General features: G+C 40.8%; 1 protein-coding gene across 5 annotated transcripts in view; it reads left to right on the top strand.

Moving 5' to 3' along the window:
* Positions 1-11,940, top strand: part of TyrRS (Tyrosyl-tRNA synthetase) — a 62,882-nt gene extending 50,942 nt beyond the window's left edge. For all 5 annotated transcript variants that reach the window (XM_070087323.1, XM_070087322.1, XM_070087324.1 and 2 more), the window contains 2 exons: positions 3,251-3,404; positions 6,981-11,940. In XM_070087323.1, coding sequence (XP_069943424.1) covers positions 3,251-3,404; positions 6,981-9,274 — 2,448 coding nt within the window. In that variant the 3' untranslated portion in view covers positions 9,275-11,940. The remainder of the gene's footprint in view (positions 1-3,250; positions 3,405-6,980) is intronic.
* The last annotated feature ends 15,560 nt before the right edge of the window (positions 11,941-27,500 follow it).

The raw sequence follows: 27,500 nt of genomic DNA, 5'->3' as shown, positions 1-27,500 counted from the left end.
CACTTCATATATTTATACATACATCTAGGTTTTTCTCCTTTTTCTAAATAGCTCTTGTTCTTCTTTATTTCTTCTATTGTCCATGGGGAAATGGAAAAGAATCTTTTCTCCTTAAGCCATGCGTGTCGTATGAGGCGACTAAAATGCCGGGAGCAATGGGCTAGTAACCCCTTCTCCTGTAGATATTTACTAAAAAGGAGAAGAAGAAAAGCAATGCATAATAGAGTACAGTATATTACTGTATTATGCTATACACTATATTACACTGTACACTTAACTCTCGTACAGTTAATTCTCCTCATTTACATTCATTGATGCTCGTTGCAGATTCCTTATCATCAACTTTTTCCTTGTATACTGTACTTGGAAATTTACTTACTCCTTCATAGATCCATCTGTTAAGACATACCCTCCCAATTATTTAAACACCCTAAATTCTTCCATGTTCATTCTTTGCAATCTGGCCTCCAATTTTACCTTCCCTGTACTTTTAGTTTTTCTTATCACTTTACTTATTTCACATTCATTCTCAAGTTTTTTCTTTTACACACCTAAATTCATCTATCAACTATAGCTTCTCTTCTGAATTTCATAATTCCACTGTCATCTCAAAAAAGCAACCATAACAATTCACTTGACAGATTTGCTATCTTTTAAAAATTTCACCATAACACTTGCAATCATTCATTTTACAAAATACACTCAACTTCCATGGTGATGTGGCACATCTTTAATTCCCTCCCCAACATGAGCCTCACTGCTCTCATAATTTCTACAATTTCAACTGGTTACCTGGGACCTGACGATCTGTTGGAGTGTGAGCAGGGTAATATTTAGTGAAGGGATTCAGGGAAACCAGTTATTTTTATATAGCCGGACTTGAGTCCTGGAAATGGGAAGTACAAGGAGGGGTTTCGGGATACTAGCAGTTTGGAGGGATATGTTGTGTATCTTTATACGTATATGCTTCTAAACTGTGGTGTTCTGAGCACCTCTGCAAAAACAGTGATTATGTGTGAATGAGGTGAAAGTGTTGAATGATAATGAAAGTATTTTCTTTTTGGGGATTTTCTTTCTTTTTGGGTCACCCTGCCTCGGTGGGAGACAGCCGACTTGTTAAAAAAGAAAAAAAGAAATTTTAAAGCAGGTTAATGGTACATAATGCGAAGAGGATGATAAGAGTGCTGCATTTGTATGTATTTCTCAAGTCAACACCTATTCTGTACATTTACAACACTAACCACATTACACCCATATCCACTCTTTCATACACCTTTTTCAGATTTATAAATTCAGTGAACAACTCTGTGTCCTTATATTCTTTCAACAAACTGACCTTATCCCACCAAGGCAGGGTAGCCAAAAAAATGAAAAATGAAAATTTCTCTCTTTAAATTTAGTAATACATACAGGAGAAGAGATTACTAGCCCCTTGCTCCCGGCATTTTAGTCGCCTCTTACGACACGCATGGCTTACAGAGGAAGAATTCTGTTTCACTTCCCTGTGGAGTTTCCTTATATTATTAATGCTTATTGTCTGGTCATACATTCTGCATTTCCAGATATTCTATCAGTCAAAAATCTACCATGCATTTTACTTGGTATACTCCACAAACTTGTTTCCCTACAGTTCTTATTCTTTCTTATTCCCTTTTCCATTTTATAAAGAAACTACATATGTTCTCTGCCAGTCCTTGGGTATCTTCCCTTCTTTTACATACAGCATTCAACAAATGCACTTACTATTCCAACTCATCTCTACCCAGTGGCGTCATAAGGGGGGCCGCCGCCCCGAGTGACACCATCACGCCTCTAAAGAAGGTGACAGTAATGCCCAAAACAGTGATGCAACAACAAAAGAGAAAAATTCTTTGTTACTGTATAGCTAATATAAGGAAAATCATTGATTTTGATGATGTGATAGATGGTTTTGCAGGATTGAAGGCAAGGAAATGTAAGATCTGTACTCAAGGTCAAATCAGAACTAGTGTTTCTCTGATAATGCAATGTTTTTCTTTATTTTTCAAGTTTTTTTTTTGGCATTGTTGAAGATGAATAAATGTCAGATCTGTTGCCTGTACTCAAAGTGGTATTTGAGTTTGTTTCCTCAATATTACTATGATTATTTATTTTATCATTAATAAAGTTGAAAAGTATTCTGTTCAGTTTATGGCCCTTAAATGTTCTCATTGCTAAACATTAGTCATTGGGCATGCAGTAGTGATGTAACTGGAGTTTACTTTCCCCATCCCCCTGCCCTTGGATTTCATGGGGGTGACATCAAAGATGCCGCCCCAGGTGACACTAACCCTAGCAATGCCACTCTCTGTAGCTCCTTTTAGCATTTAAGTTTTATCCTATTGACTCCTGCTGATGTTTCTTCTACATTCATTCTGCTTGCTATTTTACTCATTTCTTTTGGGGAGTCTTAAACGCCTTTGGAAACATTGCTTTTCCCCACATAGTCCCTTCTTTTTTTTTTTGTCTCCCACTGAGGCAGGGGGACTCAGAACAGAAGAAACACTTTCACCATCATTCATTCAGTTACTGTTAGGCTTTTAAATTAAAATTACATAGTTAGATTTTCTCAAGATACATTATAATATAGTAGGTAGTAGGTTTGTAGACAGCAGCCGCCCAGGGAGGTACTACCGTCCTGCCAAGTGAGTGTAAAACGAAAGCCTGTAATTGTTTTACATGATGGTAGTATTGCTGGTGTCCATTTTTCTGTCTCATAAACATGCAAGGTTTCAGGTACGTCTTGCTACTTCTACTTACACCTAGGTCACACTACACATACATGTACAAGCATATATATACACACACCCCTCTTTGTTTTCTTCTGTTTTCTTACTAGTTCTTGTTTATTTCCTCTTACCTCCATGGGGAAGTGGAACAGAATTCTTCCTCCGTAAGCCATGCATGTTGTAAGAGACGACTAAAATGCCAGGAGCAAGGGGCTAGTAACCCTTTCTCCTGTATATATTACTAAATTTAAAAGGAGAAACTTTCGTTTTTCCTTTTGGGCCACCCCGCCTCGGTGGGATACGGCCGGTGTGTTGAAAGAAAGACATTATAATATTTATCAATGATATCCAAAGTATACTATCATGTCTTAAAGTTTTATATTTCCTTGTGTTTGCTTCATTATAAAACAATTTTTTGCTATCAAATTATTTTACCCTATATTTTCTTCCTCATTTTTATTTACTGTACTGTTTTAATATAGGTTAATAATTTTTGCTTCCAGGTTACTGTTTTTCTGGCTGACCTTCATGCCTATTTAGATAATATGAAAGCTCCATGGGAGCTTATCAAATTCCGCACACAGTATTATGAGGCTGTCATCAAGGCTATGCTTTCTGCTATTGGAGTGTCCATCGAGAAGCTTTCTTTTGTGCAAGGTAAAGTTTGGTGTTGTATTATCAAATGTTATGCTTTCATGTATTACTAAATGTAAAAGGAAAAACTTGTTTCTCTTTTTAGGTCACCCTGCCTCGGTAGGATGAGGCTGGTGCGTTGAAAAAAATGTCATGTAGAATAAACTTTCTGTAGACACATGCATGTTGTAAGACATTTATTAAGGTGACAGTTTGCCTGCTAGATCAATTGAAAGAACTCTGGCTGGAAAAACATCTCCATAATAAAAACCTCAAAACCTGCATATGATGTGTGTCAGTTTGCATACTTGTTATCACCTAGCACACCTCTGTTTGTGGTGGTATGTCATTAGAAAATGCTGTGAATATAGAGATCACAAATATGAATTTCTGGGGTTGATGGTCACAAACTTCCCAAAAAAGAGGTGCCTTGATGCTGGTGAAGGGGATCTTGATCCACAGAATTGGACCTGTTCTCCTCTTCCTTGGATCAGACCTGATCTCTGTAGGTTTGGTCCTTTCCCATAATCATAATAATAATATAATATCCTCATTTCTACAAGTACATGTACAAGGTATACAGGCCTAGCTGACATCAATGACATACTACTACATAGTAAGCTGCTTGTTATGCAGAGCATTTTGGGCAAATTAGATCAGTTTTGTCCCAGGATGTGACCCACACCAGTCGACAAACACCCAGGTACCCATTTTACTGATGGGGAACATAGACAACTGATGTAAGGAAACACGCCCAGTGTTTCTACCCTTGCCGGGAATTGAACCCGAACCCTCGCTGTGTGAAGCGAGACCTTAGCCACCAGACCACATGGCACCATGTAATAGTGTTCAGATAGAACATGAAGAGAAAATATGAAGTTGTATTTTTTTTTATTTGTCTTTGATGAAATGGTGGTAGTGGTGGCATTGGAGGGAAGTTCTAATAAAGATGATTCCTCTGGAGGATCATTGTAGGACAGCTCAAGACATGATGGCAGTGGTTGTACCTGAGATGCCATAACAGCATGACAGGTTGAAGGCTGTGCTGGTATTTTTTTGTAGAATAGAAATTCAGCTTCCATACATCTCATTAGCTTTAGGTGGCTCTCCATCACCAGATTTACCTTTGTCCCATAGGAACAAAGCCAAAGTGGACAGGCCTAACCTAATTATGGTTGTTTTTCCTTGACACAAAATTGATCCAGAGGGAGACACGTGTTCCTTTTTACCTTTCTGCTTCCCTCACCCTCTCCGACAGATGCTCATGGCTGCTATGTCTGCTACTTTTGGGAACCACAGGCTAGTCATCACTGTCTTTATTCTCTTTACTCAACTTTTCTTATCTCTCCAGTATCCCTGTTTGTCAGAGCATAATCATATGATATAATCAGTTCTTGGCCTTTGCCTCCCTTACATCCTTAGCCATTTTTTCACAGTTACTGCACCATCCTCAAAATCCTCCTCACTTTCTTTGCAGTTCTAGGGAAGGCGTAAATTCATTTCCTTTACCTACAACCTCCTCAGTATTCATTTATATTCAACTTGTTTACTTGTTTAATTCAATACTTCTTCATTGTTTAATTCCATAGTATACTGAATATGCAGTTTACAATGAAATAAGCAAGTTTCTCTTAACATGATGTCAGTTGGTGGTGCATTATCGATTGTATCCAAAATATGGTAGAAGGTGCACATGGTGTAGTATCTTATAAGAGCAGCAGTTATGCCTTGGTCTAAGGGCTGCAGTTGTACTAAGAAGTTTCCCTCTCAATTTTTTATGGAATTTTATAACCTTGTATGTGACTATCATATCTTATTTATCTCTTATCTGCCAGTCAGAACATTTGTAACTTAGTTTTTAACTCTGTGAGCCATTAGTGATATCCTCTTCATGATAGCATGCATTCTTTACTGTTAGCAGTGAATCAGTCTTGTGTTTTTGCTGTGTTCTTTGATGAAGGGAGGGAGTAAAAGAGGTTGTGTGTAAGGGCTTGGACATACAGCATGTTATGAGTGAATGAAAATGAATGATTTTTGGGAGTTGACAAGTTGTTGGAATGTGAGCAAGGTATATTTTGTGAAGGGATTCAGGGAAACTGGTTAGCCAGACTTGAGTCCTGAAGATGGAAAATATAATGCCTGCACTTTAAGGAGGGGTTTGGGATATTGGCTGTTGGGAGTGACATTTGAACTGTCATATCTAAGCACCTCTGCAAAGACAGTGATTATGCGTAAATGATAGTGAACGAGTTTCTTTTTTTGAGCCACCCTGTCTCATTGGGAAACAGCCATTGTGTTGATTTTTTTTTTTTATCATTGGCAGTTTCTCACTGAGGTAGGGTGACCCAAAAAGAAAGTAAAAAAACTTTCATCATTGTTAAACACTTTCACCATCATTCATACGTAATCACTGTCTTTGCAGAGGTGCTCAGATACGACAGTTTAGATGTTCCTCCAAACAGCCAATATCCCAAACCCCTCCTTTAAAGTGCAGGCACTGTACTAGGCAGTTGCTGTCTACCCACTAGGTTGGTACATAGCAGCTGCCTAGGGATGTACTACCATCCTGCCAAGTGAGTGTGAATCGGAAACCTGTGATTATTTTACATGATGGTAGGATTGCTGGTGTCTTTTTTTGTCTCATAAACATGCAAGGTTTCAGGAACATCTTGCTACTTCTACGTACACTTAGGTCACACTACACTTACATGTACAAGCATATATATAGACACCCCTCTTGATTTTCTTCTATTTGCTTACTAGTTCTTGTTCTTGTTTATTTCCTCTTATCTCCATGGGGAAGTGGAACAGAATTCTTCCTCCGTAAGCCATGAGTGTCGTAAGAGGTGACTTAAATGCTGGGAGCAAGGGGCTATTAACCCCTTCTTCTGTATACATTACTAAATTTAAAAAGAAAAACTTTCATTTTTCTTTTTAGGTCACTCTGCCTCAGTGGGATATGGCCAGTTTGTTGAAAAAAAAAAAAATAGTACACTGGTAGATAGCAACCATCCAGGGAGAAAATGCTGTTTTGTAATGTGATGTAGAAACCTGCTAATATTTTTGCACTCTTGGCAGGATTAATAGTTCTTTATCTTGTAATGTTTACTATCCAAAATAAGATGTCTGGTCTGAGATGAGGTCAGGGGAAGATAATTCCCAGAACCATTACCAGATGTTATTGATCACACAAGGAATAATAAATCTATGGGAAAATGAGAAAAAATAATAGCAAATAAAAGCACAAATAAGAGAATAAATAGTCAGTGTTCAACCTAGAGGTAATTTTATGGTGTAGAAAATGTAGAGTTTTATTGTAATCCAAATATAAATAAAGAGAAAATTATCAGCGCAGGTACTGTACCCTTTAATACTTCACATAGTGCTTCCTTAGACAACCAATACCAGTCAGTCTATTAGTTATATTTTATTAGTATTATTTTATAAACTGTATAGCATTTTGAGAAAATCCATATCTTTGTAAAAGTTTGTTAGTGAGTAATCTGTTTTTTATATTATGCATTTTGCATTTAAAGTAGGGTAATACAATTTTTGAGCATTAAGAGATACATATTAATTCTTTTCAATCTTGTTTTGTAGGTACAAGCTATGAGCTAGGAACAAAATTCACAGATGATGTGTACAGGTTAGCTGCCATGGTGACTGAGCATGATGCCAAGAAAGCTGGAGCAGAAGTTGTTAAGCAAATAGAAGCCCCATTTCAGTCTGGTCTTCTATATCCTGGTCTTCAAGCACTTGATGAAGAATATCTTGGAGTAGATGCACAGTTTGGAGGGGTTGATCAAAGGAAAATTTTTACTTATGCTGAAAAATACTTGCCTAAACTTGGTTACCAAAAAAAATCACACTTGATGAATCCAATGGTTCCAGGTTTAAGTGGAGGAAAAATGTCTTCTTCAGAAGTTGACTCCAAGATAGATCTTCTGGACTCGCCCCAAGCAGTAGAAGATAAACTAAGTGGAGCTTCATGTGATCCATCTTCGCCTGATAATGGTGTCATGGCTTTTGTGAATTATGTTGTGTTTCCAATTTTGGAAGGTCAAGGTAAATCATTTGAGCTTGGCAATGGACAGAAGTTTACTTCCTTTGAACAACTGAAGGTAGACTTTGTTGATGGAAAAGTACAAGGGGATGATATTAAGAAGGTTGTCGTTAAATTCTTAAATACACTCTTAGATCACATTCGCAAGAAATTTGAAACACCTGATTTGCAAAAACTTGTTAAGATGGCTTATCCACATTCTTGTACAGATATTCCTCCAGCCTCTGCAGTGAATACGGTTAATAAAGAAGAGCTAACAATAAATGGGCTTATTCTTAATGATCGAGTGACTCTTATGAGTAAAAATTTGGCCTTCCCACCACCACCTGCTTTAAATGCTGCTCTGGAGCATCCTTTACATGTATTGTGGACAGTACCTATAGTAAGACGGCCAGACTTTGGTATTCTTGGGTTTATTGCCAAGATACGGGATTTCTTAGCTGCAGGATGTCGTGTTACTGTTCTGGCCTCTGACATTCTTTCCCATTTGGACAGTTGTCAAGTTTCCTGGGAAGTGGCTTCACACAGAGCTAATTTGTTTTTAGAGCTAATTAAAGTAGGCATGACTACAAATAACATTTCAATTGAAAATGTGAAATTTATTAAAGGGAGTGACTTCCAGAAAAATGAAGAGTATGTTCTTGATTTGTATAGGATGACTGCTCTTGTTACATGTAAGGACTCTAGTGATTCTGTTTCAACTGTTTTGAAAGATCCTAACCTTCTTTCTTCTCTCTTATATCCAGACATGATGGCTTTGGATGAGAAACATTTACAAGCCAATATTCATTTTTGTGGTGCTAGTCATGCCCCACTATTTGATTTCATCAGAAAGAGTTTACCCTTAGTAAGTGGAATACCCTGCATTCACTTAGCTGGAGCTGAATTACCTTCTCTGTTAAACAGAGCTGCTCTAACCCCTGAAGAGGAATACATTGATTTAATTGAGCAGGAGTCCCAAATGAAGAAAAAAATAAAATCTGCTTTCTGTGAAGAAGGAAATATAAACTTCAATCCAATTCTGTCACTTGTGAAGGTAGTAATTATGCCTTTACTAGATGATGAAAAATTTAAAATAACACGATCAGAAGAAAATGGTGGTGATGTAGAATTTGAGTCCTTTGAAGCCTTGGAGAAAACATTTGGTGATAAAAATGTGCATCCAGGTGATCTGAAAAGCAGCGTTCTAGAGTACCTTAAGAGATTCATCAATCCTATTCGTAAAGCAGCAGAATCGCCTAACATAAAAAAATTACAAAATCAGGCTTATCCACCTCCACCAAAGAAAATGAAGGGCTCTCAGAAACCTTCAGGTGGTGGTGGGGGTGATGAATTTGTACCTTCAAAGTTTAATATGCGTGTTGGAAAGATAATCGATGTTTCAAGACACCCAGATGCAGAATCCCTTTACATAGAGAAAATTGATATTGGTGAGGAGGAACCACGAACAATTGTTAGTGGTCTAGTAAAGTATGTCCCAATTGAAGAAATGCAAGAGAGAATGGTTGTGGTGTTGGCAAATTTAAAACCTGCAACTATGCGAGGTATCAAATCTGCTGGTATGGTTTTGTGTGCATCTGTTAGTGACCCAGCAGCTGTGGAACCCCTCCAACCAGCCCCTGGAAGCAAACCAGGTGATCGTGTAAGTGCAGAAGGCTATGAAGATGAGCCAGATCCTGTCTTAAACACAAAAAAGAGTGATGCACTAACAAAGATGCTAGAAGGTTTCAGGACTAATTCATCTTTAATAGCAACATGGAATGGTAATACCTTGAGCACAAGCAGTGGTCCTGTAACTGTTACTACTCTTAAGGATTCTCAAATCAAATGAATTTTGTTAATTATTAAACTAACATTATATGGTAACTATCCTTCCTCAATGGGCAAAATTATCCCTACTTATTTTGTAATTTAAAATAATACTAAAAGTATTGATTGTAATTTGTTGTTAGGAGTTCTCCACAGATGGTTAATTTATGCCTCTTCTGGTTCAGTGCTGTGTGACCCTTTCAGGTTTATCACTTATCTGATTATATTATTATTAACAATAGCATTAAAACATTTAATGGCAAAAATATTCAGGATGAGAAACAAAATAGATTTTAGCATTGCATAAGATGTGCCTTTTTTTAACTCTTTCACTGTCTGTCAAATAGTTACTGCCAGGGTCCCTCGCATAAATCTACTTCATGAGTTCAGCTCGCTCAGATAAGCCATGAATGGTTAATTCTGTCCTAGATATGGGTCTGTGCAGCGAGTGTACAGTATTAAAAAAAAAAAATCCTGCCTCACCATTAACCCTTTGAGGGTCGACAGGCCCTCTCCGAAACTCGTTCTCAGGGTCGGCCAAATTTAAAAAAAAAAAAATTATTTTCTCTTATGAAAAGATAGAGAATCTTTTCCCGATCATAAAGACACCAAAAGTTTGAAATTTGATAGAAAACTTACGGAATTATGCTCTCGCAAAGTTAGCGGTCTCGGCGATGTTGCCCACTTTGAGCCCCATTTTCGGCCAATTTCACTGTACTAGTCGACAAAAAACATGAATATTTCGATAGAACTCCATTTTTTCTATCGAATGGGTGCAAGAAACCACTCATTTATGAAATTCTACTATCCAGTACAGTGGTCAGAATTTAGCAATTTTGCCAATTTCACACAAATTTCAAAAGATGCCAATTTCCGAATAGGGTCCAGAATAAACAAGAAAGACATTCCTGGCACTAAAATGACATTTCCTCTAGTCATTAGTCATGTCTCAAGGCCCCTCTTATATTCTTTTGCTTTCCACTTTGAATTTTTATTTTCACAAAAAATATAAGATTTACTGTTATGCAGACTACTGCATTAGTGTAAAAAATGGTATAAATATTATTGCTGCACTTGTGAAAGAATATTAGACTCACCAGTTGACGTGTATTGCACGCTTGGCACGATTTGTTTACTTTTGAATTTTGGTAAAAATCGAACATTTCTGCTACTTTGAGCTCAATTTCAAGGCACCTTTCTTTGTAAAACCAGTCAAAATCATCTCAATTTCTGTAATATGTCTTCCATTCTATAAAATGAGACCAAGAAAACTAGAATACAACAATAAATACCATACGAAAATACACTGCAAAGTCGCTGATTTATTAAAAAAAAATGGTCAAAGTTTTTTTTTTCTCATTATGCACTGTGTGCTGCAGGATTTTTTTTAGACTGTGCACACTGACCACATAGACCCATTCTTTCATATGAAGGCCTACCAGCTTTCTCCCACTAGATTTGAGGCCGCTAGAATTTATGAGTACTAGTACGTCAAAAACCCCTACGCGTAAGACGTACTAGTACGACGAAAACCCTCAAAGGGTTAATGATGGGACTGGCAAAACTCTGACTTTGTTTGGCTTAAAATAGCAACTTTGAGGTGTTTTCCAGATGATTTTTATGGTTTTATTGGCTGTTTCTTTGTACCTTATGATAGAATGGACAACATACTACTGAAATAGAAAGGATTTTGGTTGGTTTCTGGACTGGAAGTAGCTTCAAAGTAGCAAAAATATTTGATTTTTGCCAGTTTTCCTGAGAATGGGTAAGGCCCCTCTACACCAATCATTCTTGATTATTATATTAAACAAGAAATAGGGTAAATCTTCAAATTTTTTATGAATTCAAAATGGAAGACAAGTGCAATACAAGAGGGGTCTGGTGTTGTGATTAGTGAACAGAAGAAATGTTTTAGTGCTTGCAGTGTCTCCAGTGCTTATTTTAGGCTCTTTTTTTTTAATAGGAATTTTTTTAATTTTGTGTGAAATTGGCAAAAATTTTGGGTTCTGATCACTTTATAGTATATTTGAAATAGTCGATTGGGCAGTTTTTTATGCTCAGTCAATAGCAATAGCATAGAAGGCATGCTAGTGAAATAGCTAAGAATTTGGTCAGCTGGAGCAATGTAATTTGCATAAAATAGGACTCAAAGTGCAGTCACCAGCTCATAAATTGCATAAAGACCACTAAATTTTTACCTGCTTAATTCTTTGCATTTCCATCAAATTTCGTACTTCTGCTGTCATTACCTTCAGAAAAATATTCTCTACCATTTTAGAAGATTTTTTTTTTTAGGGGGGGGGTGGACATTGAGAGCAAGTTTAATTTTGGGGTTATGGACAGTGAAAGAGTTAAGTAAGAGTTAATACATTTTTACTTGGTTCATGCTGTTATCCAAATATCATTCAAATTATGAGAAGCTGTTGAACCTGGCAAAGATTTAGAAAGTTTATATTTACATAAAAGATTCAGATTTGAGTCGTGTTTTTAAGGTTAACTAAATTTTACAGTACTCTTTGGGTTGTTTTGAAGCCTTTAGTTGACTTTGTATTATATAATTTTTTTTTTTATATTTTTAATGCCAATGATCTATGATTTTTCTTCCAGAGATATCCAATTTTATGGTACAACTGTTGCTAGTGATGAGATTTTGCAGTGATTATATATAAAGTTTTTTATACTGTGAAAGATTTACAATATTTAATTTTATTCCTTGCTTGTTGAATATTATTGCTGTACATAAATAAGTACTGAATAATTTTTTTTTTTTTTTTTTTTTTTTTTTTTTCTAAACCTCTTCAAGGGGGGCTCCTTGGCGTGGTGAAGAGGCTCTTGGTCTGAGGAATTAGACCTGTCGGTCTCCTTCCTCAGACCAAACCTAATTACCCCCCAATCCCCCCTTCCCTCTCCCATCCTCCCCTATTTCCTTTCCTCCTCCTCCTCCCCACCCCTCCCTTTTGCCCTTCCTTTTTGGCCTTTGGGATTTTTTCCCACAGGCACGCTAGTTCCTAGGTCGGGGAAAGGATACCGGGGTCCAACCCATTCCGTTGAGGTTCTTGGCGGTGGCGTAGTTTACCATGGAATCTGGATTGCCTGGGGATGTCCCGATCCCTCTCCGGTATCCCGGAGGGTGGTTTGGGTGTCTTTCGGGCGACGGGTGTATCTCTGGAAGCCACCTTTCGGATTCTGCAGGCGGTGACCGAAGGAGGTATGCTTTGTGGCAGATATCCGGCCGCCCTCTCTTTTGTCCACCGAGGTAGCTCGGCAGATGTGAGGTTGCTATCCCGGATTGCTGGTTTACTGGCATGAAGGGTAGGGTATGGCACGGGTTCCATGCTGCATCTGCGCTACTTGCGGTACTGAGGTCCTCTTGGGCGCGGAGGGAGATTTCTGGCCCTTTCATTCCTCCTAGGAACTATCCCTCCCTGGTCCCCCTTTTTTTTATTCTTTTTTTTTTTTTATTTTTATTTTCTTTTCTTCTTTCTTTTTTTTTCTTAAAAACAAAAAGAAAGAAGTAACCTAACCATGGAGTACCCGATCCGTGACCCCGCCACCCCTGGGCCCCTTATTGTTACTGCACCCCGTTCTGACCTCGCCTCGTATTTTGGCCACTCTTCGGACATTCCTAAGGCCCCTGTACCTCTTGCTGGTGCTGTTTCCTCACCTGCTTCAGGTACCGGGGCTTCCATTGACTCCTTCGATTTGTCTGACCTCCGCTCTCCTTTGACAGTGCTTCCGGCTTCTCCCTCTACGGTGTGGCGATTTTTGAATCACTGGCCCGTCCCACGTCGGACCGACTAGTCCCACTTCTAAACGTCAACGACAATCTCCTAATGATGTTACTTCCTTACCTTCCCTTTCTACTCGGAAAAGACCGACACGTCATGCACTCCCTCTCCACACTCAGTTTCAGACCACACAATGGACTAAATTCTTTACAATAAGACCGACTTCTTCTACTGCCTACCTTTCCGACCATAGTATTGGCAAAGCGCTCCTACGCCACGTTGGTAGAGATATTTCCTTTCATGCTCTTAAGAGTGGTACACGCATCATCACAGTCCAGAATTCTACCCAAGTTCATGATCTTTCTCTTCTTTCACATATCGATACTACGTATTCCTATCACTATCGAAAAACATCATTCGCTCAATTCTTGTTGTGGTACTGTTATTCTGCCCCATACCATTGTCCAACAGAATTTCCAGACATGTGGCACTGACATTCTCGAACAGCTGGAACTCCAAGATCTCCCAATTCTCAAGGTAAACACGCGGGCGAAGACGGTACCCTTGCAATGTGGCTCGTTTAACTTTTGACAGCCGTGAACTCCCATCCTCTGTTTATGTAGCAGGACATCGGTTACAAGTTTGGAAGGTGATCCCTACACCGCAGCAGTGTAGGAATTGCTGGCGATTTGGCCACCCAGCAAAATATTGCAGATCTATAGCCGAATGCCCAGTCTGGTGCCGATGACCATTCTAATACGTCTTGCAGTTGAACTCCCTCTTGCGTTAATTGTCATGAGGCTCACCCTTCGTACTCTCGCCGTTGCCAAGTCTACTTAAATGAGCGGGAAATTCGTTGCCTCCAAGAGGCAGAAGGTCTCCCTTATGCTATGGTGGTTTCTCATCTCCACCTCCAAGGAAGACTGCCCCATGTTTCTTATTCTCGTGTTTCAAAGCGTCCTCCCACTTCTGGGGTCACATCTTCTGCAGCCTCCTCTGCGGTTGACAGTCCCATAGTCACTCCTGTATCTAATTCTTTTGCTGTCCTGGGCTCAGACATCCCTATTTCAACTCCTCAGTCTGTCCTCACTTCTTCGTGTCCTCCCTCACAAATCCCGGTATCGACAAGACCTCGTACGACACCTCCTCCCAATCACCCCTCTACTTCTCAGAGGCCCCCCTTCTGCCGCCCAATACCATCACTTCCTTCCCTACCCTGCAGCGCTGTATAGCCCTTGTGGCTTAGCGCTTCTTTTTGATTATAATAATAATACTTCTCAGAGGCCCAAAAAATCCCCTTTAACCCCTCCTTCCCTTCATCCACCTCCACATTTTACCTTCCTGGTCTCTGTACCTGAGTCTTCCCCTTTCACTGGCTCTGTTACAGGTGTGGAGGTTCATCCTCCACCTCGTACTGTGCCTTCCTCCCCTTTCCCTTCCCAAGTTTCTTCCTCTTCTGCCACCTCCCAGGTTTCTGCCTCTTCTGTCCCCTCCCACACTTCTCCAGTTCCCTCCACCCTTTCACCCCCCCCCCTACCTTGGTACAGTCCATTATAGCTCCAATCTTTACTCAAACTCCTCCTCCTTCCACAGTCCATTATAGCTCCAATCTTGACTCAAACTCCTCCTCCTTCCATCTCCAATATTGTCTCCCATACGACGTCTCTGAACTCCGAAACACTTGAAGCAATCTCTGAATATATTGCAGAGACCAAACCATCAATGGACACTGATCCACCCTCTTCCTCTCTTTTATCTTCTCCATCTGCGCAACTCCTTTCTTCGCAACGCACCATTCCTTCGCTACTTGAACGTTTTCCTTTACCACCGCATGTGGACTTTTCTAACCCCTCTAGTCCGTAGGTACCCTTACCTGCGGATTTCAGGTATCTTTATCACTGCCAATCATGGCCTATTTACAATGGAATATTCGCGGCCTCAGGGGTAATTGGGGTGAGCTTCAGATGTTGCTCTCCCAGTTTTTCCCTGTTGGTGTTTGCTTACAGGAACCAAAATTACACTCTGCCGTTATCTATCTTATCTCAGGCTATAATTTATTGTATTCTTCAGATCCTTTTCCTGATGGGGCCTTTAATGAAAGTGCCCTTCTTCTACGCACTGATATTCCATACCATCAGCTATTTGTTCGTACTTCACTGCATTACACAGCAGCCCGTATCCACTTGCATAGGTGGTATACACACTGTTTTTTGTATCTCTCTCCTTCTCGGGCATTATCTATCCCAAATATTGCCTTTCTTGTTTCGTCATTACCGCCACCACTTCCGTTACTTGGCAATTTTAATGCCCATCATTTCCTCTGGGGGGGTCTCTCTGTGATTCTCGTGGCATTCAGTTAGAGGCTTTTCTTGCTACCCACCCCCTCCATGTTTTAAATACAAGTACTCACACCCATTTTGATCCTCGGACTCATACTCTCTCTTACATCGATCTCTCAGTCTGCTCTTCCTCCGCCACATTAGACTTCACCTGGTCTGTTCTCCCGGATTTACATGACAGCGATCATTTCCCAATCATTCTTACTTCCCCTTCATATTCACCACCTCTTCGTAACCCATGCTGGCAATTTGATCAGGCAAATTGGAACCTTTACTCACAACTAACTGTTTTTAGTGAGGTTCCTTGTTTGTCCTCCATTGATGAGCTTTTACACCTCTTCTCGTCCTCCGTTTTAACCGCAGCTTCTCATTCTATACCCCAAACTTTGGGCAGGCATTCTCAGAAATGTGTGCCTTGGTGGTCTCCTGCTTGTGCTCGTGCAGTACGTTTGAAACGCGCTGTGTGGGGCAGGTACCGGTACAATAGAACCACGGAGAAACTTCTTGATTTTAAGCAGAAGCGTGCAATTGCTCGCCATGTCATCCGTGACGCTAAACGCACTTGCTGGCGAGATTATGTCTCCACCATCACCTCTGCTTCCTCTATGAGTGCAGTCTGGAAAAATGTACGAAAACTGAGTGGTAAATATTCTCCTGACCCGGCTCCTGTTCTGCGGGTTACTGGTGCTGATATAGCAAACCCACTAGATGTTGCCAATGAAACTGGCAATCATCTGGTCCGTATTTCTCAGGGGCTCCGTCTATGCCCCTCGTTTCTTTCCTCAAAGCCTGCCAGAGAGTTAGCACCCTTGGACTTTTCTTCTCTTAGAGAAGAAGAAGAGCAGTATAATGTGCCTTTTACACTCCAGGAACTGGAGGCAACACTCTCAGCTTGCCGATCATCGGCAGCTGGGCCCGACGACATTCATATTCGTATGCTACAACATTTACATCAGTCAGCCCTTGCAGTCCTATTGCGCCTTTTCAATCTTATTTGGTCACAGGGAGTTCTTCCACAGTTGTGGAAATCTGCCATTGTTCTCTCTTTCCGCAAACCAGGTACTACGGGACATGAAGCCTCCCACTATCGTCCCATTGCTCTTACCAGTGCAGTTTGCAAAGTGATGGAATGCCTGGTAAATAGACGTTTAGTGTGGTACATATTTAGAGACACACAACAGTCTCTCCACTCGTCAGTATGGCTTTCGTAAGGGCCGTTCTACCATAGACCCCTTACTACGCTTGGATACATATGTTCGTAATGCCTTTGCGAATAACCACTCAGTTATTGTCATATTTTTCGACCTTGAGAAGGCATATGACACAACTTGGAGGTATAATGTTTTGGCCCAAGCCCACTCCTTAGGCCTCCGAGGCAATCTACCATCTTTCCTTAAGAACTTGACCAGGGACCCAACAAAAAACAATATCTTTATGCTTGGTAAAGATGCGGCGTAGCCAAAGTTGGATACGGAGGACTAAGGGGTGAGGTGTATCAAATTTCTGTATAGCCTGTAAAGCACTAAGGGAGTCTGAGACAACCACAAATGATGACACAGGCATAGATGCAATACAGATAAGTGCTGCAAGAATGGCATACAATTCAGCAGTAAAAATACTAGCCGAAGATAGTAAATGCCCTCGTACGACTCTGTCCGGAAACACTGCTGCGAATCCTATGCCGTCAGAAGAGTTAGAGCCATCTGTGTACACTGCAATGGCATGAGAATGAGAGTGGAAGTGGTCAAGAAAAATTTTGAGAGCGGGAAGCGGCCGTAGGCAGTTGGGCTTTCGAGCAAGGGAGAGAGAAAGAACAGACTCGAACAGCTGGAACTTCCCAGGGGGGTAGGGAAAAGTGAGATGCTACATGAAATTAGAAAGGTGGTAATTGAAGAGAAGACAAGAGCGAATGTAGGCGAAGAGAAAAGTGATGGAGTAAACAGGGGCAGCGAACAAATAAAGAATGTCAACTAATATCAGTGACCATTCTATAAATGGAAGGGCTGCGGAGATCATGAGAGCATACATAGTAGTGAAGGCAATGGGCATCATGGCGATCGGATAAGGATGGAACGTTCGCTTCTGCATAGAGGCTCTCAACAGGGGAAGAGCGAAAAGCACCAAGGCATAAACGTAATCCTTGGTGATGAATGGGGTTAAGGCTAGAGAGAGTAGCAGGAGAGGCCGCTGAATAGATCTGGTCACCATAATCAAGTTTAGAAAAATGAGGGCAGAATGTAGGCGAAGGAGAGTTCGACGATCAGCTCCCCATGAAAGATGAGCAAGGGTTTTAAGAAGGTTCAGCCAGCTGTGACAAGTTGCTTTCAGAGAGGTAATGTGAGGTTTCCAGGATAACCTACGGTCAAAGAGGAGGCCCAGAAACCTGACTATCACGTTCAGGGATACGGGAGCCATAGAGGTACAAAGGATGATCGAAGATGACAGAGCGTCTAGTGAAAGTAATTTGGTGAGTTTTGGTGCTGGAAAATTTAAACCCATGTGTGGTGGCCCAATTGGAAACATGGCCGACCGCATGCTGGAGAGAAACTAATGAGGTGACAGTGCCTGCACAGGCAATAGCGAAGTCATCAACATAGAGTGATGACCAAATATTTGATGAAAGACTAGAGGCCAAATCATTTATTAGCAAGGAGAAAAAGTGTGGTGCTCAGAACACATCCCTGGGGGACACCTTCAGCTTGGATAAAGTCCGGGAAGAGCACATTATTAACCCGAACACTGAAATGCCTGTCAGTTAAAAAGTTCTTAAGGAAGGATGGTAGATTGCCTCGGAGGTCTAAGGAGTGGGCTTGGGCCAAAATATTATACCTCCAAGTTGTGTCATATGCCTTCTCAAGGTCAAAAAATATGGCAATAACTGAGTGGTTATTCGCAAAGGCATTATGAACATACATATCCAAGCGTAGTAAGGGGTCTATGGTAGAACGTCCCTGACGAAAGCCATATTGACGAGTGTAGAGACTGTTGTGTGTCTCTAAATACCACACTAAACTTCTATTTACCAGGCGTTCCATCACTTTGCAAACTACACTGGTAAGAGCAATGGGATGATAGTGGGAGGCTTCATGTCCCGTAGTGCCTGGTTTGCGGAAAGGGAGAACAATGGCAGATTTCCACAGCTGTGGAAGAACTCCTTGTGATCAAATAAGATTGAAAAGGCATAATAGGACTGCAAGGGCTGACTGATGTAAATGTTGTAGCATACAAATATGAATGTCGTCGGGCCCAGCCGCCGATGATCGGCAAGCTGAGAGTGTTGCCTCCAGTTCTTGAAGTGTAAAAGGCACATTATACTGTTCTTCTCTGAGAGAAGAAAAGTCCAAGGGTGCTAACTCTGGCAGACTTTGAGGAAAAAAACGAGGGGCGTAGATGGAGCCCCTGAGAAATACAGATCAGATGATTGCCAATTTCATTGGCAACATCTAGTGGGCTTGCTATATCAACACCAGCAACCCACAGAACAGGAGCCGGGTCAGGAGAATATTTACCACTCAGTTTTTGTACTTTTTTCCAGACTGCACTCATAGAGGAAGCAGAGGTGATGGTGGAGACATAATCTCGCCAGCAAGTGCGTTTAGCGTCACGGATGACACGGCAAGCGATCGCACGCTTCTGCTTAAAATCAAGAAGTCTCTCCGTGGTTCTATTGTACCGGTACCTGCCCCATGCAGCGCGTTTCAAACATACTGCATGAGCACAAGCAGGAGACCACCAAGGCACGCATTTCTGAGAATGCCTGCCCGAAGTTTGGGGTATAGAATGAGCAGCTGCGGTTAAAACGGAGGACGAGAAGAGGTGTAAAAGCTCATCTATGGAGGACGAAGAAGGAACCTCACTAAAAACAGTTAGTTGTGAGTAAAGGCTCCAATTTGCCTGATCAAATTGCCAGCATGGGATACGAAGAGTCTGCTGTTCTAGATTTCCCAACCTTCCACAGGCAGTTGCCTTAACCTGTTTTCCAGTGCTGAGTAAATATATTGAGATGAATAGCATTATCTTTGGTTTGAGTTGGTCTAATAAGATTTTTTAATAAAGAAGTCTTTACTTTGTATTGGTTACACTGTACCAGGCTTTCCCCTTAGTCATCTCATGGAGGGGTACCTGGCACCACATTGGGAGTTGTCAGGACATGCTGACAATCAATCATCATCCATACTTATATTGTTTACCCTCCTTCCCAAAAGTCTTGTCTTTAATGCAGATTTTCTGACTTTTTAACCCTAGTTGACCTAAATGCCCTAGGTGGATACCTTCATATTGTTAAGGGGTTCTAGATCCACAGAATTGGATCTACTCTCTCTCCTTACCTAACATTCCCTAGGTGTTGTATAACCTCTATGGGCTTAGCTCTTCTCAGTGTAGTACAGTAGAGAATCCTTTATCCAATATTCCACAAATGGATCATTCAGGGAAAGACATGGTGGAACATCGATCCTGTGTCTTACTATGAATGAGATTTCATATACTCAGTGTCCAAACACTAAAAAATATGATGGATCAGGTAACTCTGTTGTAGGTAGATATATACATACACACATCTAGGTTTTTCTTATTTCTTAATAGTTCTTGTTCTTTATTTTCTCTATTTTATATGGGGAAGTGGAAAAGAATCTTCCCTCTGTAAGCCATGCGTATCGTATGAGACAACTAAAATGCTGGGAGCAATGTGATAGTAACCCCTTCTCTTGTAGAAAATACTAAAAAAGTGATGAAAAATAACTTTATAAAAACTGAGATGCTTGAATGTGCATGGATGTAGTGTGGATGATAAGGAAAGAGATGATTGCTAATGTTATGAATGAAAAGAAGTTGGATGTCTTAGCTCTAAGCGAAACAAAGCTGAAGGGGGTAGGTGAGTTTCAGAGTAGGGAGAAATAAATTGGAATAAATCAGGAGTATCTGAGAGAGTTAGAGCTAAGGAAGGGGTAGCAATAATGCTGAAGGATCTATTATGGAAGGAGAAGAGGGAATATAAATGTATGAATTCGAGGATTACGTGGATTAAAATAAGGGTTGGATGCAAAAAGTGGGTCATAATAAGTGTATGCACCTGGAGAGGAGAGAGAGAAATTTTGGGAGATGTTAATCGAGCGTGTAGGAATTTTTGAACCAAATGAGAGTAATTGTGGTAGGGGACCTAAATGCTAAAGTAGGAGAAACATTTAAAGAGGGTGTGGTAGGTAAGTTTGGGGTGCCAGATGTAAGTGATAATTGGGGTCTTTTGATTGAACTTTGTATAGTAAGGGGTTTGGTTATAGGTAATATGTACATATTTTAAGAAAAAGAGGATAAATAAGTATACAAGATATGATGCAGGGTGTAATGACAGTACAATGGAACCTCTAGTCATGAACACTTTCAAACACAAACAAATTGGTTTACGACCAAAAAATTTGCCAAATTTTTGCATCTGGTCACGAACACATAATTAGATGCTGAACAAACACAGCCGCACCAATTTTCACATTCTGCGCCATATTTTTCGCATGCGCCAATTTTCCCCACTTCCTGCTGTTTGTGTACACCTAACAAAGACCCTCACCTTGTAGTCGGTCTCGATCAGTTGTGCGTTCATTCACTGTAAACTCCTTGTGTTGTATTTCGTGTGCTTTTAACTCATTTTGTTTTCCTGGTCGATTGTGGTATGTATTTTTTGTCTGTTATTTAAGTTTTTTTCTCTATTAAACTATGCTTTATTTTATATAATTAAGGATTTTTCAAACTTTGATTATTTTTTTATAATTATTTCTGTGCTTAAAACACTCAAAAAAAAAAAAACTGTTTACAGTGAACGGTTCATAGGGGTCTAGAATGGACTCGTGCAATGTTAGTTTTCTCTGTTGTTCAAAGTTTTCCCAGTGTTATTCAAGATTTTTACATTTAATTTACTATTACACTGTGCAGTCTATGGTATAATTAACTGTTTTTGTGCTTAAAAATCTTAAAAAAAAAAAAATCTACATACAGTTCGTAGGGGTCTGGAATGGATTAATCGCATTTACGTACAATCCAATGGGGAAATTAGGTTCGGATCATGACCAAATTGGGTCATGACCAGAGTTTTGGAATGAATTATGGTCGTGACCAGAGGTTCCACTGTAGTTTGTTGGGCTACATATTGGTAGATAAAAGACTGTTGGGTAGACTTCAAGATGTACATGTTTATAGAGGGGCCACAGATATATCAGATCATTTTTTAGCTGTAGCTACAGTGAGAGTAAAAGGGAGATGGGATACAAGAAAAATGGAAGCAGCAGGTAAGAGAGAGGTGAAGCTTTATAAGCTAAAGGAGGAGGCAGATAGGGTAAGATATAAACAACTATTGGAGGATAAATGGGCTAGTGAGAGTACAGGCAGTGGGGTTGAAGATGTATGGAGTAGGTTTAAGAATGCAGTATTAGTGTTCACCAGAAGTTTGTGGTTACAGGAAAGTGGGTGCGGGAGGGAAGAAGAGTAATTGGTGGAATGATGATGTAAAGGGAGAAGTAAGAGAGAAAAAGCATATGATGCAATGAGGGAGGAGTATATGGAAAGGAAATGAGATGTTAAAAGAATGGTGAAGCAATGTAAAAAAGCAGTATTCAGAACTACTTAGAGCCGCCACTGAAACCTCTTGGTACTCTAAACCCAACAAACTTCCATAATAATTATACCTCCTTCAAAAACCATACTTATTACAGTGATTTTAAACTTCGTACACTGAAACGTACTGCTCGCAGACTAGGCCTAGCCTATAGAAAACATCGTACCCCTGGAATGCTGAGGCTCTTCCAAATTGCCCTTGCTGCTGCCAGAGAGCGTATGACAGAGCTGCGACAAACAGACTGGGAAAAATTTGTCAACGGTCTTAATGCTCACACCCCACTTAGCCGGGCATGGAGGGACATAAATAGAATTAAGGGTAACAGAACTGGGCAGATCGCGCACCCTCATCCCTTACATAGGGCGAATGAGTTAGTCAGTGCTTGGGCTGCTACATCTAGCTATGATAATCTTCCCAGTACCACACAGGCAAAATTAAATGACAAATATGATGCAAGGGAGAGACTTGTTTGCTTTATGCTCAGCAAGGCAGATGATTGCAACATTCCTTTCACTAATTATGAGCTTGATGCAGCACTAACTAAGGGCAACTCCACGTCGCCTGGTGAGGATGGTATTACTTACAACATACTCAGATTGCTGTGTCGAGTACCAGGTAATCCATTACTTGAATTATATAACATGAGGTATGTAACTGGGGAGCTCCCTCAATCTTGGACCAACAGCTTCATCATTCCAATTCCTAAGCCCAATCAACAAAATGCATTTCGCCCAATATCTCTTACTAGCTGCTTGTGTAAAACATTTGAGAGAATGATTCTTAATCGTCTCATGTACAGAATCAAACAATTTTTGTCTCCCCGGTTACATGGTTTTATGCATGGAAGGAGCGTGCATCATTGCATAGCCACCTTTCTCACTCTGCACACTGACAGCTCATACACTACCTTCCTTGACCTTAAATCTGCTTTCGATGTAGCCAACCGACATGTAATCATTAGTGAACTTGCCAGAATGGATGTTGGAGGATGGCTTCTCCGCTGGATTAAAGGCTACCTGTCAAACAGAAAATCGTCTGTGTTGTTCCAGGGACATAGAAGTGTAACTAAAGACTTTGAATTAGGAACCCCACAGGGAGGTGTGCTCAGTCCCACACTGTTCAATATTCTAATTAATGCATTACTTAATGCTATGCCTAGTCAGCCCCATCATTATGTGATTAGTTTTGCTGATGATATAATGATTCACACCACCGGATTCTCCAACACCCAAAACATTCTTAATCATGTACTAGCCTCGTGTCAGGACCTGGGGTTGATAATCTCTACTGATAAAACAAAGATACTCAATAGGCGTCCTCCTCGACAGAGAGGCACAGTTCGTCAGATCCAGTTGCATGATGGGTCTCTTCTAGAATATGTAAGCAGATACAGGTATCTAGGCTTTGAGGTTCCACTGCTTGGACCTGTTGTAACAAGACTTTGTCGCCAATACGAAGAAAGACTAAGAGCACTTAGAGTTGTGGCTGGGTTTCACCCCAGGTCGCTGTATAGCCCTTGTGGCTTAGCGCTTCTTTTTGATTATAATAATAATTCACCCCAGGTATGGTGCTAATGTTAAAATTGTGAAAATGATGTACCTTGCTTATATTAGATCATTGGTTGATTATGCTGCGCCACTACTTGCTCTTGTGTCTGACTGGAAGCTTGGAGGGCTGGAAAAACTGCAGAACGAAGCAATGAGGATCATTTTAGGATGCCCTCATACTGCCAAAATTTTAAATATGCAAAAAGAACTTGATATTCCAAGCATCAGAGATCGTGTTACTGAAAGAAATATCCTAATTGGGGTTAATATGCTCAGGCAAGCTCATTCAAACCCCTGCACAGAAGCCCTCCAAACTTTCCTCAGCACTGGTGAACACTCCTCCAGATGGATCGAAAAAACTGGAACCGACCTCCGCATGAATCAGATACATGATCTATGTCAAGTAAGGCAACAGCGGCACTTCTCCGCTCCATGGAATATTACCCCATTCCAAACTACCATTCCTCCATTTCCCCCCAAACTACTTCTTAAATCACAACCAAAACTTCGCCTTGAAGCCAAACATGAGGCCTTAAGCTGTATTGATAACTTAGTCACACAGCACACACTCTCGCAAATTATTTACGCTGATGGTTCTGTTCACCAATCCACTGGTGCAGCTGGTAGTGCTGCTGTTGTCGTACAGAGTGATGGCTCTCTTAAAGAAATTGGAGCACGCATCAATAATTGGGCCTCTACCCTTCAGACAGAACTGTTTGCCATACTCCTTGTACTGAAAAGCATCTATGTATCAAAGATTGACAGTTTAATTGTAACTGATTCTCTGTCATCCATAAATGCTCTCAACTCATTAAGCATAAATTGTGGCATGCTTGTGTCAGAAGCCAGACACAGGTATGGTAGGATTGTGGACAGTGGAGTCAGAGTGCACATGCTGTGGATTCCATTTCACATTGGTCTTCAGATGCATGATAGAACTGATAAATTGGCTAAGCTGTATGCTTTCAGAGAGGGAGTAGATTACAATCTTGGCTTGTCAGGTAGTAGTTTGAGAACAATAATACGAAAAGAACTTCAACTGAATTTTATGGACTTAAGGCTCAGGGAGATTGACACCAGTGAGTCCATCTATCATCACTCTATCATGCAGGAGGAGCCACATGTCTATGGTGCATCCAACAAAATAAGCAGACTCTTGGATGTCACTGCCCGGCTCCGGCTGGGTTACAAGTATCTTTGGCAGGTTAAATCACCACCACCAGATGTAGACCAAACGAAATGTAAACTTTGCCAGATGGACTATTGTCACACCCTGCGTCATTATGTACTGGAGTGTGATAAAATTAATGAATTTAGAAACAACTCACTCAGAAATGTTCAAGAAATGCCAAAGTATTTTATCCACAGTGGTATATTGCAGACCATTCTGGAGAAATACCCTGACTTTGCTAGCTGTAAATAAAGCATTACCACATGTGTGCATGTGTGTGTGTGTGTGTGTGTGTGTGTGTGTTTGTGTTTGTGTTTGTGTGTTTGTGTGTGTGTGTGTGTGTGTGTGTGTGTGTGTGTGTGTGTGTGTGTGTGTGTGTGTGTGTACATTCACCTAGTTGAGATTGCAGGGGTCGAGTCCAAGCTCCTGTGTGTGTGTGTGTGTGTGTGTGTGTTAGTTAGTTACCATTTTGTCCTAGGCACATGTCGATTAGACACTAGGCCTGTTGTATATGCGTGCTTGTATGTGTGCATGTGTGTGTGTGTGTGTGTGTGTGTGTGTGTGTGTGTGTGTGTGTGTGTGTGTGTGTGTGTGTGTGTGTGTGCTGAGGTGTGACTGACCGCTACTGGGTCCTCCCTCTCCCTGCTCCATGAGCTTTATCATACCTCGTCTTAAAACTATGTATGATTCCTCCCTCTACTACATCACTTGCCAGACTATTCCACTTCCTAACAACTCTGTGGCTGAAGAAATACTTCCTAACATCCCTTTGACTCATCTGAGTCTTCAGCTTCCAATTGTGACCCCTTGTTTCTGTCTCACATCTCGGGAATGTGTGTGTGTGTGTGTGTGTGTACTCACCTATTTGTACTCACCTATTTGTGGTTGCAGGGGTCGAGTCCTAGCTCCTGGCCCCGCCTCTGTGTGTGTGTGTGTGTTTGTGTGTGTTTGTGTGTGTTTGTGTGTGTGTGTGTGTGTGTGTGTGTGTGTGTGTGTGTGTGTGTGTGTGTGTGTGTGTGTGTGTGTGTGTGTGTGTGTGTGTTGTGTGAGTGTATGTGTGTGTGTATGCGTGTGTTTATGTAAGCAGTCCTTATTTCCCTCGTATCTACTACATATGTTTTGCATATGTATCCAATCTCTTGGTTCCCACTGTACTGTCTTGTGCCTAAAATTACGTTCAATTCTGTATGATAGGCTTCGCTAGGCTATCTCTCATACTAGGCTACATGTCATTAACTGCTTAACTCTCCTACACCTCAATAAATTCTGTTAAATACCAGTAAATGCTGCTTATTCTAATTCTGATAGCTCGAGAAGAGTGACCCCCAATTTCCAGCTAGAGACTGGTGCTGACCCCATGCAACTCAAACTAGGTGAATATTATGTGCGGCTGGTAGTGGAGTAATGTTGTCGTCCCTCCTGGGTCCCAGTAGTTGAAAAATGCTTGATGCTTCTCGGTAATTTTTCCACTAACTTCCTGTAGGCACTGTAGTCTCTAGCACCTCTAATTTTTTTTTTCACTCACTCACTGTATTTACTGGCACATCTATACATATCTCTCATCTCCCTGATCTTGAATCGCACTTATTCTTCAAATACCCCACTGCGTTATTATGGCAACACTATTTAGGGCTGACACAACCGTTCACCTTCCTTCCAACGGCCCCCACAAAGTAACTGTCACTATTTACTAAATTGCTTTTCTGTGATCACTTATATTTCCTTTTTTCTGGGCTTAAGTGATTATATTCACTCTTATGCGTGCACACGCCTATATCCCACACTCTATTCCTTATGATACAGTCAGAAATTACCACCAAAACACGAGCTCAAACCGCGTGACTCCTCCACGAGTGTGTGCATGAGTGTGTGTGTGTTTGTGTGTGTTTGTGTGTGTTTGTGTGTGTGTGTGTGTGTGTGTGTGTATGTGTGTGTGTGTGTGTTGTGTGAGTGTATGTGTGTGTGTATGTGTGTGTTTATGTAAGCAGTCCTTATTTCCCTCGTATCTACTACATATGTTTTGCATATGTATCCAATCTCTTGGTTCCCACTGTACTGTCTTGTGCCTAAAATTACGTTCAATTCTGTATGATAGGCTTCGCTAGGCTATCTCTCATACTAGGCTACATGTCATTAACTGCTTAACTCTCCTACACCTCAATAAATTCTGTTAAATACCAGTAAATGCTGCTTATTCTAATTCTGATAGCTCGAGAAGAGTGACCCCCAATTTCCAGCTAGAGACTGGTGCTGACCCCATGCAACTCAAACTAGGTGAATATTATGTGCGGCTGGCAGTGGAGTAATGTTGTCGTCCCTCCTGGGTCCCAGTAGTTGAAAAATGCTTGATGCTTCTCGGTAATTTTTCCACTAACTTCCTGTAGGCACTGTAGTCTCTAGCACCTCTAATTTTTTTTTCACTCACTCACTGTATTTACTGGCACATCTATACATATCTCTCATCTCCCTGATCTTGAGTCGCACTTATTCTTCAAATACCCCACTGTGTTATTATGGCAACACTATTAGGGCTGACACAACCGTTCACCTTCCTTCCAACGGCCCCCACAAAGTAACTGTCACTATTTACTAAATTGCTTTTCTGTGATCACTTATATTTCCTTTTTTCTGGGCTTAAGTGATTATATTCACTCTTATGCGTGCACACGCCTATATCCCACACTCTATTCCTTATGATACAGACAGAAATTACCACCAAAACACGAGCTCAAACCGCGTGACTCCTCCACGAGTGTGTGCATGTGTGTGTGTGTGTGTGTGTGTGTGTGTGTGTGTGTGTGTGTATGTGTGTGTGTATGTGCATGTGTGTGCATGTGTGTGTGTGGATGTGTATGTGTC

This window comes from Cherax quadricarinatus, chromosome 21, assembly GCF_038502225.1.
Source record: "Cherax quadricarinatus isolate ZL_2023a chromosome 21, ASM3850222v1, whole genome shotgun sequence".
NCBI classification, from domain to species: Eukaryota; Metazoa; Arthropoda; class Malacostraca; order Decapoda; family Parastacidae; genus Cherax; species Cherax quadricarinatus.
Note: the sequence above shows the minus strand (reverse complement) of the source record. Positions and strands in the feature narration are given on the sequence as shown.